The sequence below is a fragment of the Sciurus carolinensis genome, chromosome 1, assembly GCF_902686445.1.
Source record: "Sciurus carolinensis chromosome 1, mSciCar1.2, whole genome shotgun sequence".
Lineage (NCBI taxonomy): Eukaryota > Metazoa > Chordata > Mammalia > Rodentia > Sciuridae > Sciurus > Sciurus carolinensis.
This window is the reverse complement of record NC_062213.1, coordinates 137663643-137678543: the sequence shown is the minus strand read 5'-3', so window position 1 is coordinate 137678543 and position 14901 is coordinate 137663643. Positions and strand designations below refer to the sequence as shown.

Here is a 14901-nt window from a genome sequence, read left to right as displayed (position 1 = left end):
TTCAAAAAGATGAAGCACGAGAACTTAACCAAGAGAGAATTCAATTAAGCAGTGACCACTAGTGCTAAGGATCAGTACGGAGGTATCAAATGGGACCCTGATTTACATTTTAGGAATGTCTATTATGAAATTTAGTGTTTACATTTAATTGTCTAAATACAGGGCTTCATAATTGGAAATGACTCAGTTTACCACACCTATTTAAACACACACACACACACACAAAAAAAAAAAAAAATTTGGATTTTCAATCATTGAAGCGGCATTCTAATTGTAGGAAAGCTCCAAGAAGCCAGGTGAGCTATTTTCACACTTAAGTCTATAAAGGAATAATAAACATCATAGTAACTATTTAAAGACAGGAACCTGTCAAACCAGAATCCCTAACCTCCTAAGAAATTGTACAAGCACTCAGACTATTCCTTAAAGAAGCAATGTTATCATTTTTACTGGCATAATTCTTCATTTTAGGGACTGTTTCACATATTGCAAGGTGGTTGGTAATGGAATTGAAGATAGTAACACCTCCCAGGCTTTGTGGCATTGTAACAACTAAAACCACCAGTACACACATACAAACTTCTAAACTCCAAATCTCCCCTTGTTGAGAATCAATTATTTTTTGTTTTGAATTTATACATACATATATGTATATGTATCTATGTAATACACATATACATATATTACATGCACATATTTGAGCTGTCTTCATTTGGTATAAGTGATCATTTAATACTGAAAATGCCTTAGAAATTTCCTTTTGTGAAAGAAATTGAAGAAAACCTTAGAAGATGGAAAGATATCCCATGTTCTTGGATAGGCAGAATTAACATTGTCAAAATGGCCATTCTACCAAAGGCGCTATACAGATTCAATGCAATTCCAATTAAAATCCCAATGACATTCCTCATAGAAATAGAGAAATCAATCATGAACTTCATCTGGAAGAACATGAGACCTTGAATAGCCAAAACAATCCTGAGTAGAAAAAGTGAAATAGGAAGTTTCACAATACCAGACATTAAACTATACTACAGAGCAATAGTAACAAAAATGGCATGGTATTGGTACCAAAATAGACAGGTAGACCAATGATACACAATAGAAGACACAGAGACAAAACCACATAAATATAGTCACCTCATACCAGACAAAGGAGCCAAAAACATACAATGGAGAAAAGATAGCCTGTTCAACAAATGGTGCTGGCAAAACTGGAAATACATATACAGTAAAATGAAATTAAACCCCTATCTCTCACCCTGCACAAAACTCAACTCAAAATGGATCAAGGACAAAGGAATTGCACCAGAGACCCTGCACCTAATAGAAGACAAAGTAGGCCCAAATCTTCATCATGTTAGGATCAGACTTCCTTAACAAGACTCCCAAAGCACAAGAAATCAAAGCAAGAATCAATAAATGGGATGGACTCAAACTAAAAAGCTTTTTATCAGTAAAGGATACAATCAAGAATGTGAAGAGAAAGACTACAGAGTGGGAGAAAATCTTTTCCACATGCACTTCAGATAGAGCACTTATCTCCAAAATTTATAAAGAACTTACAAAACTTTACACCAAAAATACAAAGAACCCAATCAATAAATGGGCCAAGGAACTGGACAGACACTTTACAGAAGAAGACATACAGTTGGTTAAAAAATATATGAAAAAGTGTTCAACATCTCTAGAGAAATGCAAATTAAAACGACTCTAAGATTTCATCTTAACTCCAATTAGAATGGCTATTTTCAAGAACACAAACAATAATAGATGTTGGCGTGGATGTGGGGGAAAAGGCACACTTTTACATTGCTGGTGGAGTTGCAAATTGGTGAAATCACTCTGGAAAGTAGTGTGGAGAATCCTCAGAACACTTGGAATGGACCCACCTTTTGACCCAGTTATCCTACTCCTTGGTTTATACCCAAAGGACTTAAAATCAGCATACTACAGTAACACAGTCACATCATGTTTATAGAAGCTCAGTTCACAATAGCTAGATTGTGGAATCAGCCTAGATGCCCTTCAACAGATGAATGGATAAAGAAACTGTGGTATATATACACAATGGAATATTATTCAGCCATAAAAAAGAATAATATTATGGCATTTGCAAATAAATGAATGGAATTGGAGAATATCATGCTAAGTGAAACAAGCCAATCCCAAAAAACCAAAGGCCAAACCAAATGTTCTCCCTGATAAGTGGAGAATGATATATAATGCGGGTGGGGGTGTGGGGAGTGAAAGAAGAATGGAGGAACTTTAGATTATGTATAATGAAATGAGAGGGAGGGGAGGTATGAAAAATGGTGGAATTAGACAGACATCATTACCCTATGTACAAATATGATTACATGAATGGTATGAATCTACATCATGCACAACCATAGAAACTAAATGATGTACCCCATATGTGTACAATGAATCAAAATGCAGTCTGTAAAAAATTTAAAAATAAATAAATAATTAAAAAAAAAAAAAGAAATTTCCTTTTGTGTCAATTTTGCTTTCCAGGAAGCAACTGAGGCCAAATTAGCAGTAGAGGTTTCCTGAGTATATACTGTGAAATATAGGGGGAAAAGCAGGATTGTGCAGGTGGAGTTTCAGACTAATTCTCAGCCAACCCAGCAGTCTTCAGAGCAGAACTGGCCAGGCCCTGGCAGCCTGCAGCAGACATGCTCAGTTGCTGACCTGAACAGAGGGCAGCCTTGCCTTGGAACAACAGACCTGCAGTTGCTAAAGGCTGTCAGCTAATGGCCCTCCTGGCTGCTGAACAGCAAATTCATGAAAGAAGCTCTAAGTAGCAAATTCCAATGAAGGTTTTTTCTCTTAAGTTATTTATTTCATGTGGGGTTAATCAGTATTACCAAATATAATTGAGAATCTAATAATTCTCAAGTTTTTGTTCAATATGAATGAAGAACCTACTAAAATAGCCAAATCTTTGAATACTAAAATCCAACATCTTAATTGCTTTCTTAAATAAAATAGTGTTGAAATAGCCCTGCAGCAAAATGAAATCATGAACACGTTCATCGAGGACTGGAGGTGCCTGGCGGAAGAAGAAGGCGCCTTTGGGGATAAAACTGACACTCACCTGAAAGAGTACCAGTCCTTTACTGACCTTCATAACACCACAGAAAAAAAGATTACCTGCATCTCATGGCACCCTGCTATCTATGGTGAGATGGAAATGACGGATGCCCTTTTGTGCTGATATCAAATAGTTTTGCTTTTATATGTAAAATTTCAAACTAGATCAATTTCAAAACCACTTCCATTTGCTGAGTGCCAAGTACCTGCCACGCACTTTCCACACCTTTCCTGCCACAATGCTGTGGGACACACACATATTACTACCTCTGTTTTACAAGAGGACCAAATCTCAACTCTGGGAAGTGACTTGCTTAGGTCACCCAGCTGGTACAGTGCAGGGGGACTCCCAGACTGAAGTCATTCCTCCTGACACTCTCCCTCCAGGATTGCTGGACAAAACAGGACACTTACCTGTTTAGAGAGCTTGGCAGCTGAGGGGCGGAGGAACATGCGAAGGCAGAACCATGAAGGGAGAGAGGTCCCGCCTCTCTCTTTCTCCCCACACTCCCCATGGGCCCTTTTTCCACACACACATACAAAAAGAAACATTTTCTTTTTTTTCTGGGATTGAACCCAGGGTAGCTTAACCAATGAGCCACACTCCCAGCTCTTTTATTTTATTTATTTATTTATTTATTTATTTATTTATTTATTTGGACAGGGTCTCAGTTACTTAGGACCTCAGTAAGTTGCTGAGGCTGGCTTTGAACTTGCAATCCTCCTGCCTCAGCCTCCTGAATCACAGGGATTACAGGCATGCACCACTGTGCCTGGCAACATTTTCTTTTCTTACCAAATCTTCAAAGTTCACTGCTTATTTTATTCTCACAGTACATCTCAATTTGAAATAGTTAACAAGTGGCATGTGGCTAGTGGCTACCATGTTAAACAACAGAGCTCTAAGAAAACTCTCACTCTCCTGTGGAAGATTTCTACTTAAATTTCATCAGAATGTAAATGAATAGTTGCTACACAGAAGAATACAAGCTGGAAGCTCTTCTCCATGCACCGCTGCCGCCAATCCTCATGTCTCCTTATGTTTCACTCAGGGCTAATAGCTGTGTCAGTGGCTGTGCGTCTCTCCTTTGAAGAGAGAGTCCACTTATCTGGTAAATTATTGCTGCAACCATCCTTGATTTTATTCTGGAGTTTCTCTGATCCCATACATCCTCAGGTAATTAACAAGTTACCCACATAAATGAAAAATTTCAAGTACTAATTTGTCATATAAATTTAGCAGTTTTTTTTTTTATTGCAAAGTACTTTGTTACTATTTAATTAATGTCGTAAAGCCTTATCAAATTAAGATTTCCTCAATGCATAGCATGTCATCATCCAATTTGAGTAAAATTAAAGTTTATGGTGAGTTTATTGAAATAGTGTGTTGAGCAATGTATTTTTTAAATTGTTATAAGAGGTATTTTAAACCTATTTTTACAAACAACCTCTTCTGTATTTATTTAAATATTGATTGTTTAAATACAAATTGATTTTCGATTGTATTTCATTTTCAATTGTTTCACAAGAATTTCCTCAATTCCAAGGAACACCAATAGGTGGCGAAAATGAATAAAGATGATTGTGTGGGTGAGCGAGGGGTAGGGATAGGACTGTGGCCTCGGAGTGCAGGGCCCATCTACCCGGAGAGCTACCTGGAGCTGAATACTCTTCAGCTCTCTTGTTGCCAGGGTGTCCCTTTGTCAAGAGAACCAGTAATTTGAGATTTTGTGTGAAATTTCCCAATTTTTAATAGCCTACCTAAAACTGAACCAACCAACCAACACACACACACACACACACACACACACACACACACACACACATCATTCAAATCAAACCAAAACACAAAGCAATCTGCCTAATATGAGACTGAAGTCTGGGTTTGTTTCATGTGGTTCTAGTTTCCAGTATCTGCTCAATAAGAGTTTTGTTAAGTGGGAGGTGCTTTTTTTGTGTTAGCTTAAGTTTTTGTAATGTTCTTAAATATAATAATGTGTTGTTAAAAAGTTTTTCCCTAATAAACCCTAGCCCCCCCTTGTGGCTTCTTCCCAAATTCATCTGAATTATGACAATTTTACTGTCAGAGATTCTAGAAATTTTATTATGGACCCAGAGATCAGAGTGACAGATCTCTAATTCTTCTTTGTCAACCTAATTATCACAAAAATAGTGCCGTTCTCCCACTGAGGATTTCTAACATAGCTGCTTTGTAGAGCTACTCTCCACTCCTTGCCATCAAAGTGTGGCAATAAGAAAGAAGAAAGAAAGACTCTCCTTTCCTGTTTGGAAGAATAGCTTTAAAAAGACAAGCACATAATCTTTTAAGAAAGAATGCAAATTGTTTACTTTGCCTTTGTTTTAATCAAAACTATAAGACAGTATTTAACAATTTTATTTTCAAAAGTAGAAGTTTAATCCAGGCATTGGTGGCACATGCCTATAATCCCATCTGCTTGGGAGACTGAATCAGGAGGATTCCAAGTTCAAGGTTAGCCTGAGCAACTTAGCAAGACCCTGTCTCAAAATAAAATTTAAAAGGCTGGGGATGTAGCTGAGTGCTTGTTTAGCATATCCCGTACCCTGGGTTCAATCCCCAGTACTGGAAGGAAAAAAAAAAAAAAGGAAAGAAAGGAAGAAAAAAGAAAAGTAAAGATTTCTCTAGAATCCACAAAATACAGAATAAATCAAAATAATTCACTCCAATCCCAACTGGCCTATGGGACTTTATTTATTTATTTATTTATTTATTTATTTATTTATTTTTGCTATTATGATTAAAGAAGAGTAACCATATAAGTATTTTGCTTACAGTAAGCATTCTGCAACACAGTAGTAGCACTGGTGCTAAATATTGTTAACATAACTATTCCTTCCACTTACTTTTCACCTTCTGGGTTTTGTGTTATTATAAAAGTTAAAATATCACTGGCAATAGGTCCATATTCTGTTTTTCAGTGAATTTTATTTTTGAGTGTCCACTCTGTGCCAGGCTAGGTATACTTCAGGGAACAAAAGATAACATCCTGCCGTCATAAAACTTACTTCCACACTTCACAAAAACACTAATTTCATAGTCCTTTTGTTTAGAAAAACTCTAACATGCCCCAACTGTTACATGCCCTTCAAGTAGGCAAGGGGGACACCTGGGTCCCCTTGAGCACATTGCCAATCTCATAGGTATGGCCAGTGTCCATGATAACATTCAACAAAATCTCCTTCCAATCAGAGATAGACTTCTGAGAATGAACTCTAATGCACATTGCTTATAGACAGCTATAAAATTGGACTTTGAGCTGCCTGAATGTTATTTACTAGTCATGCTCTTAATAAGTTTTCTCACTCTTTCTTGAATTTGTGGGGTTTGCCTTAGCTAATGCTGGAGAGCCCCGAAGATATCTTCTGCTTCCAATTCTGTCCGACTGACCCTAACATCATTGCTGGAGGCTGTATAAATGGACAGGTATTTATGGATTATTTTAGTAATTTGTTAATGTAGATAACATTCTGTAGGTTTTGATTTGGTAGTTTTTTGAACTTGAGTATTAAGTTCAGCAAAGGAAAGCATCATTGCCAGTAGTGTGTCAGTCACCATGCCAGGAACCAGGGGATGAAAGATGTGAGAGACATGGTAACAATACATGAGGTGCTCACAGGGTAACCCAATTACAATGACTGACAAAAATTGGGTTAACTGTATTGGAGTTGCTGGGATATAGCCACACATTCTCTAAGAATCCATGGAAGAACAATAGCTACAAGCATTACCACCTCACAAAAAAGAGGCCTCTTCTGAAATTTTCCTGTGGGTAGTTACTAGGGGATGATACAGAATTTAAATAGAAATTCACCAGAAAAAAATGTATATGTAATTGAATTTATGTACATATGACATCATATGTATTTTTAAGTTATCTCATTTATATTAAATTTTAATCCCATTTTCCAATTTCCTATTTTACTACTAACACAAAATAAAAATCTTAAGCACATTTTATAATTTAAGTTTAAAGTCATTCTTATCCAGCGGGTTTGATGATTAGAAGGGCATATGATTTTTGGGGGGGGGTCTGATTAGGAAAACTTCCTGTGTTTAAATATCAGCAGTTTCCATGCCCATTTACCCAAATCTCTCCCCCCGCACCCCCATACACCAAAACAAAACAAACAAACAAACAGGAAAACATATCCCTTCCTAGAGTTTTGTTCAACATTAACTGAGGGTCATAATGATGACACAGAGTTCATCTTCCAAGTCTTGCAAATCCTGAAATGCCTTTTATATTCATGACAAAAAATAATGACTTTGTTTTAGAATATTTTAGAAAAGCATATGAGGAAAATAAATTCACTTATAATTCTCTAATAGTGACATTCTGTAATATTTTTTGTGCTCTGAAATGCACAAAAAAGTTGAAACTTTTAGTCATTGAAACTAATTTAATATTGTATATTCTATTTTATTCTGGTTTTTCAAGAAAATTACTATCCAGGTATATGCAAAATTGGAGTTGACTATAATATTCAATTAAGTAAAAATCACAAAGTTGGGTGAAGTAGCACATGCCTATAATCCCAGTGACTCCAGTAGGTTTGTAAGTTTCAGGCCAGCCTCAGCAACTTAGTGAGACCCTGTCTCAAAATAAAAAATAAAAAATAAAAAGGGCTGGGGATGTAGCTCAGTGGTAAAGTACGCCTGTACTTCCTCTCCCACCAAAAAAAAAAAAAAAAAAAAAAAAAACAGAATTCATCAACTACCAACTGTGTACTTAATTCTGGAGAATTTAATCCTGGAGAATTTTGGAAAATTCTCTTTTCCCCTGGGTCTATAGCAGTTGTACATTCACAAGGACAGAGGAAGAATTCTTCCCAAAGATAGCTCAGTTGGTAAAGTACCTTGCACAGGGCCCTGGGTCGGATCCCCAGCACTGCAAAAAAAGAAAAAAAAAAAAAAAAAGAGCAAAGCAAAGTACATGATACTCATCTGGATTTTTAAAAATATTGTCATTTGTTATCACAAGCAGAAAAAACTCCAAGGGCTGAAGAACTTTTAGAAAGAAGAAAATATTCCTTTTTATATTCACTTAAAAAGTTGCTTATTTACTTAAGATATAAGCTAACTTTGATTATCACCTAAGGAGATTGATTTATCAGGCTGCATACCAAGAGTTTTCTAAAGAAATCTTTAAGATCCAATTAGCTGTTCTCTGAAAGTGCTAAAATAACATTTATTTCTGTTTTAGATTGTCTTGTGGGACATCACCGCACACGCGGATCGCATAGAAAACATTAAGGCGAGTGGCAGAAGTAAAAAGGTGGCACTCAAGGTTGGCTTTCTAAAACTTTTTACTTGCAAAGTTTGTTTATTTGTTTGTTTTTCATTCAGGAATTCATGGAAAAGTTGCCAAGTTTAACAGACTCAGCAGAGAAAAGAAAAACAGATGTTATTTCCTAAGCCTTTGCATCTTCTCGTGAATGGGTTCTGAATTGCTTTCGTGTGGACCCTTCATTAAAAATACAACAAAACAAGTTGCATCGTCTATCCCACCGATGTTAGGCAGTTTTGTTGTTGTTATTGTTAAGTAAAACAAAGGGACCAAGTGATCTATATTATGTGATGTGGTTGAGAGAGCCCTGGTCAGAGGGCCAGGTATCCAGGCTCTGCCTCACAGTGGATGAGTTTAGACATGTCACCTCACTTCATCAAGAATTAGTCTTCACATACAAACAAAAGGATTTCAAATCCTTTTCTAGTCAAAATATGTTGTAATAATCTTTCGAGGCTGTGGATTCTTTTAAGAGCACTGGAAAAGCATTTCTTGCTCCCAGTTCCGTACTGTCCCACTATGCTGCCCATCCCCACAAGTCCCATTTCTTCAGTCTTAATATCAACATGCCTCTTACCAAGGAATGGTAGATGTGCACTTCTGTGCACACATGGAAGTTCTCCTTCAGTTCTGGGATACACAATAATGCTTTCAGGAGTGTGCCAACAATACTTAAGTTTAAGTATTAAACTAAACTAAACTTAAGGGGAAGGTCAGGAATTCTGTTACATGAATACTTGGTATAGAGAACACTATGTTTTCCCTTGAACTGGCATATCTTCAAGCTATTAATTTTAATTGAAACATTGAGTAGAGTCTCAGTTCACTCATCAGCTCTCTGAAATGTGATTTTAACATTTCTTCAGCCTATGTTTCTCCTTGAACCGGAAAGTAATAAAGAATCCATCTTTATCAGACACTGTGCTGTCTCTTCAATAGAAAGTGGACATAAGAAAATAATTACAGACATACAATGGCTGCCTGACACATTCGAGGTGAGTCTTGATGGCTTTATACTTTTCTCCTTGCTGGAATGTAAATTTTCAGGTTTTGTCCCAAGTAGGTGTTTCAAGTCAATAATTTATTTATATTTAAATTGTAAAAAAGAAACAGGAGCCAAGCATTAAAAAATGGGTCAGCATTTCCAGATAAATATCACAACTTGGAGATGAGAATAAGGCAATCTTCCAGTTAGGGGTAGTTTATAACCACCAAAAATGTAGGTAGTGTCAACATTGATACAAGTACAATAGTGGAGATGATCTGGGATTGATATACAAAACTCACGTGCAAATATTATACTCCCTTACCATTTGTGGACTCAGAATTTATGATCTCAGGTCTTTATGGGCAGTCAACCCTTACCATTTGTGACACACTGTAAGGGGCTTTGCCAAGACGTTTCGAGTTGAGTGTGTCAAAGGGCCCCTAGTGAAGACTAGCCACACAGCAGCATGCCTGGCTGACGACCCCAACTGAGGTTCTACACTTGACTCCAGCCTCACAAAGTGTGGTTTTATGAATTTGGAAACAGGTAAGCTCCCCGAATGTTTTCCCTCGAGGACACTAGCGTTTGCTGTGTACTTTAAAGAATTAACAAGTGCAAACATCAAAGAACATTCTGAGAAATTAAGTTTTGAGAGTTACTAGCTCAACCAGGATTGAGTGGATTATGTAAAGCAAAACTACTGTTAAAAGTCATAATAGACCAAAATAAACAACTCAGATACAGTTTCTATTACTTTGAAAAATTTTACATGCGATAATGGAAGTTAAGACACAGAAAAAACAACTCCCTTTTAACTCACATCACACACACACAAATTAATTCCAATGATACATTTAAATAGAAATAGATTATATAAAAAAAACAGAATAGAATGTCAGATTTCTGGAATGGGAATAGCTTTTTAAGCTTTTTAATAATGAAAGAAATGATAAAGGAAAAAATTGACAGATTCAAAGCATACACTTTTAAATTTCTAAATTAAAAATAAAAGGCAAGGTTGGAGGTATATAGCTCAGTGGTTAAGTGCATTGGCCAGCATGCATGAGGTCCTGAGTTCAATTTCTGGCACCACAAAATACATTAAAAAAACAAGCAAATAATGAAATGGAGGAAAATATTTGTACTAAATGTTATTGTTATCATAAAATTTTCCCATAAATAAGCAAAAAACATACACTAAACAAATCAGTGAGTCAACATGAAAATCTTCCAGCCTTTCTAATATCAAATTAATAAAGCAATGATAGCTTACTATTTCACATCTATTTCATTTTTAAATAAAAATTTAAAGAATGAAATCTTTTTAATACAGAGTATGATTTGAAAGGTTAAACTGTTGTACATTCCCAGTGCTGACTGTAATATGAAAATTTCTAGAATGCAATTAGTCGATGTAGTTCTTAAGTCACCCAAATTTTCAAACTTTTTGATCAGTAATTCCAATTTGGGGAATTCAACTTAAGAAATGATCCAGTTTGTGTCTCAAGATACAAAAGTACATGCACACCTTAGAAGATCATGTCAAAGTGTATCCATGAAAGAAGACGAAAAGAAGATAAAGTAGCATTCTGTTTGATTTAAAGGCTTTCTGTTGTCCAAGCTTCTATAATATTACGGTTTAGGGATTTTTAGTTATTAAAATATAAAACCCCAGAACAATCACATTTTGAGGGCCCTGATTTCATGCAACAGGGAGCCTCAGCAGAGGGAGAGGTCACATGATGTGGGTGCATAGACTATCAGATTCAAGGGAAAGTTGGCCGCAGCTCCACAAGCTGCAGGCATTCAGACCACAGTGGTATCAGCCCAGTTTGTGGTTGCCCAGGTCCGTGCTGCCCGACCAGAGTCCCCTCCTGACCCTTCCTCCCCTGCTCTCAGCGCTGATTTGCTGCTGGAAATCCCACCTTTGTTCACTATTTTGCTCATCAGGAGGGACGGGAATTGGGGAAATCATGTCTCCCTATTAATTCAAGAGTGGCATCTTCACAAGCTGCCTCCAATGCCTTTTGCCTTGACGGCTAGTTAATTGAGAATTAGGAGTTTCTAGGACCAGGAGGGGTCATCAACTCACCTGCAGGTTCCTCTGTGTTGTGCCAGTAATTACGGACGCTGGACACCGTTGGTCTCTTAATTAACGCTCAGCCTTCGTTTGTTTGTTTGTGTGTTTGTTTGTGACAGGGGCTCACTAACTCACTGAGGCTGGTCCGGAAGTGGCGATCCTCCTGTCCTAGCAACCCCTCCTTCCTTCCCACCCCTGTGACTGGATTAGCCTCTTTTCTTGATCTTGCCTGCTCTACAATTAATAATAAAAAAAAACTAAAAGGGCCTACTTTCCAATAATAATGAATAATGAAGTTATAATACATCATCCACACGTTATGAAACTATTAATCTACTACATACCTAGGTAAATGTTCAAATTATGTGCAGTGAAAATTCTGAGGATAAAAATTTACGTGTTTCTAATTAAAACTATGTTAAAAATGTTTCTGTGACTGGGGCAAGAATATATGGCAAAATCGTATTTGATTTTAAGACTGTTTTCCAAAGCTTTTGTAGTAGTGTTATGCTCTTTTATTAAAATCTAAAATAAAATAGGAGAATTAAAAACGTAAATAACAATGAAAACAAATCAGAATTAACTTTTCTTGCATTTAAAAAAAATAGATTAACAGAATGGGCTTTGTCTACGAGAATCGAAATGGAATATGCTGTCAGCTTGCCACATGCTCAGCAGATTGGTATGTCTCATTTTAAATGTTACCTAAAATCTTTTCATCCAATGTATTGTTTTTTCTTAGATGTTCCTAAAATCATTGTCATCTGTTCCTCAAATTAGTTATTAAATCATAAAACCCTAGGTTTATTATAGCAATTAACCCTAATATAACTCAAGGGCAGACTGGTATAGATTATTGGTAGTGTAAAAAATATATTTTTATAGTAATGAATATGTTGTTTAAAAAAAGGGAATTAACAAATCTTCGTGGTTGATAATGGTGTATAGCATTATCCATAGTTATTGTGCTTCTTCACATTTTCATATTTATAAATTTGCAGTATGTGATATTTACATTCAATTTTATCCCACAATTAGGAAGATTGTAACATTTTATTGGGAAAGCTTTTAAAAAGTAGAAGTTTTTACATTTTCATTGTATATTTGTAAAAAGTGTTTTTATAAGCAACTTGGTAGCTATGAAGAATAATCATTTAAATTAAATTATGTTCCCTTATTTATAGGACCAAGAATTCATAACCATGTAGGAAATATGTACAGTAATATTATTTATCTAGCCCTCATATACTAGAAAAACTGTACTATGAAAAACAGCAGAAGCATCTGCAAACTGGCAGGAGAATTAAGTGTCCTGAGCAGCAGCCATGGGCAGGGGAGACCTGAAGAATCTATTAAATCATATGCTTTAAATGGGGTGGATTTTTAAGCATATGAGACATATCTTAATTTCATATTTAAAAGACTGCATCAGTTTCTAAACTCTCTTCTCAAGATATGGCAATACTAATCTCTAGACAAGGGAGGTCATTAAGAAACCCTACATGTGGTATAATCCTCTAAACTATTAAATAAAAACCCGTCCCATTCTTTTATAAAATTTTAGTTTCAAAGACCTTAGAACACAGTCACAGTCACATTGCTAGTGTGTATCAGCACTGATGGTGGTGCTGAGACTAACCCTCTTACTTGTATTTAATAAAAATGCCTGTGAACTTTCTTTTAGCACAATTTGTTTCTGGGATATTAGACCACAGAAACCTTTAACTCCTCAGCCAACAGAAAAAAAGAAAGAAGAAAGTATTGAAATTCCTTTTGATGTACCATCTACTTTTTTGCATCTAGATCTCTCCTGGAAACCTCTCGCTAAGGTGAGAACCATGAGGTTAGAACCATCCTGCTCACTTACATACACTATATATTTTGCATAAATACACATACATATGCACACCCTCTAAAACAGCTCAAATTAACACAGGACTTTACAATTCATGTACTCATTCAACCAATGAATTCCTTGATTGAGGGTTATTTTGATGCCTACCTAGAGCAAACCAGAAAATCAAAATCATTGTGAACTTGAGATTGATATTTCATGTATAAGCAAGCCACAAACCACGGCTTACAAATGGTTTGTGTAAGAATTATTCAATTGCATATCCATTATTCAAAAATGGGTAATTGCTCAGGTTAGCCCAGAAAAGCTAATTTTTCCCCAACACTGTCAAAATTCTGCTTCATTTGCATATCACTAGTAAGAAATAATATTGTTGTACTGTCTTTGCCCAAACAGAACTGGAAAGATATTTGTATACATCTTGAATCGTAGAGTTTGAAGAAAAGCAATTTACCTTGAGAACAATATGGCCAAGGATGTATATGGAAAGTGTGGATAGGCTTTTTCTTTGGAATGTCTAATTTTAATTCCAAACTTAATACTTTTCTTTTCTTTTGATTTATACGTATCACAAGAACTATATTATTAAGTATTTACCTCTAGTGGATGAGAAAGCATGAAGGGATTCCGGAAGTAACTAGGAAAGAATTGGAAAGAGAGTATTAGAAATTTTCAGGGGTAGAATTTACTGAGTGGTAAATGATTAAAACAAACAAACAACAACGCTTAAGAATAAAAGTCGAAATGGAGAAAAGATAGCCTCTTCAACAAATGGTGCTGGGAGAATTGAAAATCCGTATGCAACAGAATGAAACTAAACCCATATCTCTCACCATGCACGAAACTAAACTCAAAATGGATTAAGGACCTCGGAATCAGACCAGAGACCTTGCATCTTACAGAAGAAAAAGTAGGTCCAGAGCTTCAACATGTCGGCTTAGGACCAGACTTCCTCAACAGGACTCTCATAGCACAAGAAATAAAAGCAAGAATTAATAACTGGGATAGATTCAAACTAAAAAGTTTTCTCTCAGCAAAGGAAACTATCAACAATGCGAAGAAAGAGCCTACAGAGTGGGAGAAAATCTTTGCCAATCATACTTCAGATAGAGCACTAATCTCCAGAATCTATAAAGAACTCAAAAAACTCTACCCCAAGAATGCAAATAATCCAATCGACAAATGGGCTAAGGAAATGAATAGACACTTCACAGAAGAAGATCTACAAGCAATCAACAAACATATGGAAAAATGTTCAACATCTCTAGTAATAAGAGAAATGCAAATCAAAACCACCCTAAGATTCCATCTCACCCCAATTAAAATGGCAATTATCAAGAATACAAGCAACAACAGGTATTGGCGAAGATGTGGGGAGAAAGGTACACTCATACATTGCTGGTGGGGCTGCAAATTAGTGCAGCCACTCTGGAAAGCAGTATGGAGACTCCTTAGAAAACTTGGAATGGAACCACCATTTGACTCAGCTATCCCACTCCTTGGCCTATACCCAAAGGACTTAAAATCAGCATATTACAGAGATACAGCCACA

General features: G+C 36.2%; 1 protein-coding gene across 3 annotated transcripts in view; it reads left to right on the top strand.

Annotated features, from left to right (window-relative positions):
• Dnai3 (dynein axonemal intermediate chain 3) overlaps positions 1-14901 on the top strand; it is a 61894-nt gene that overhangs the window by 25823 nt on the left and 21170 nt on the right. For all 3 annotated transcript variants that reach the window (XM_047532262.1, XM_047532329.1, XM_047532189.1), the window contains exons 9-15: positions 2998-3188; positions 4152-4276; positions 6473-6562; positions 8343-8426; positions 9293-9421; positions 12103-12176; positions 13179-13323. In XM_047532262.1, coding sequence (XP_047388218.1) covers positions 2998-3188; positions 4152-4276; positions 6473-6562; positions 8343-8426; positions 9293-9421; positions 12103-12176; positions 13179-13323 — 838 coding nt within the window. The remainder of the gene's footprint in view (positions 1-2997; positions 3189-4151; positions 4277-6472; positions 6563-8342; positions 8427-9292; positions 9422-12102; positions 12177-13178; positions 13324-14901) is intronic.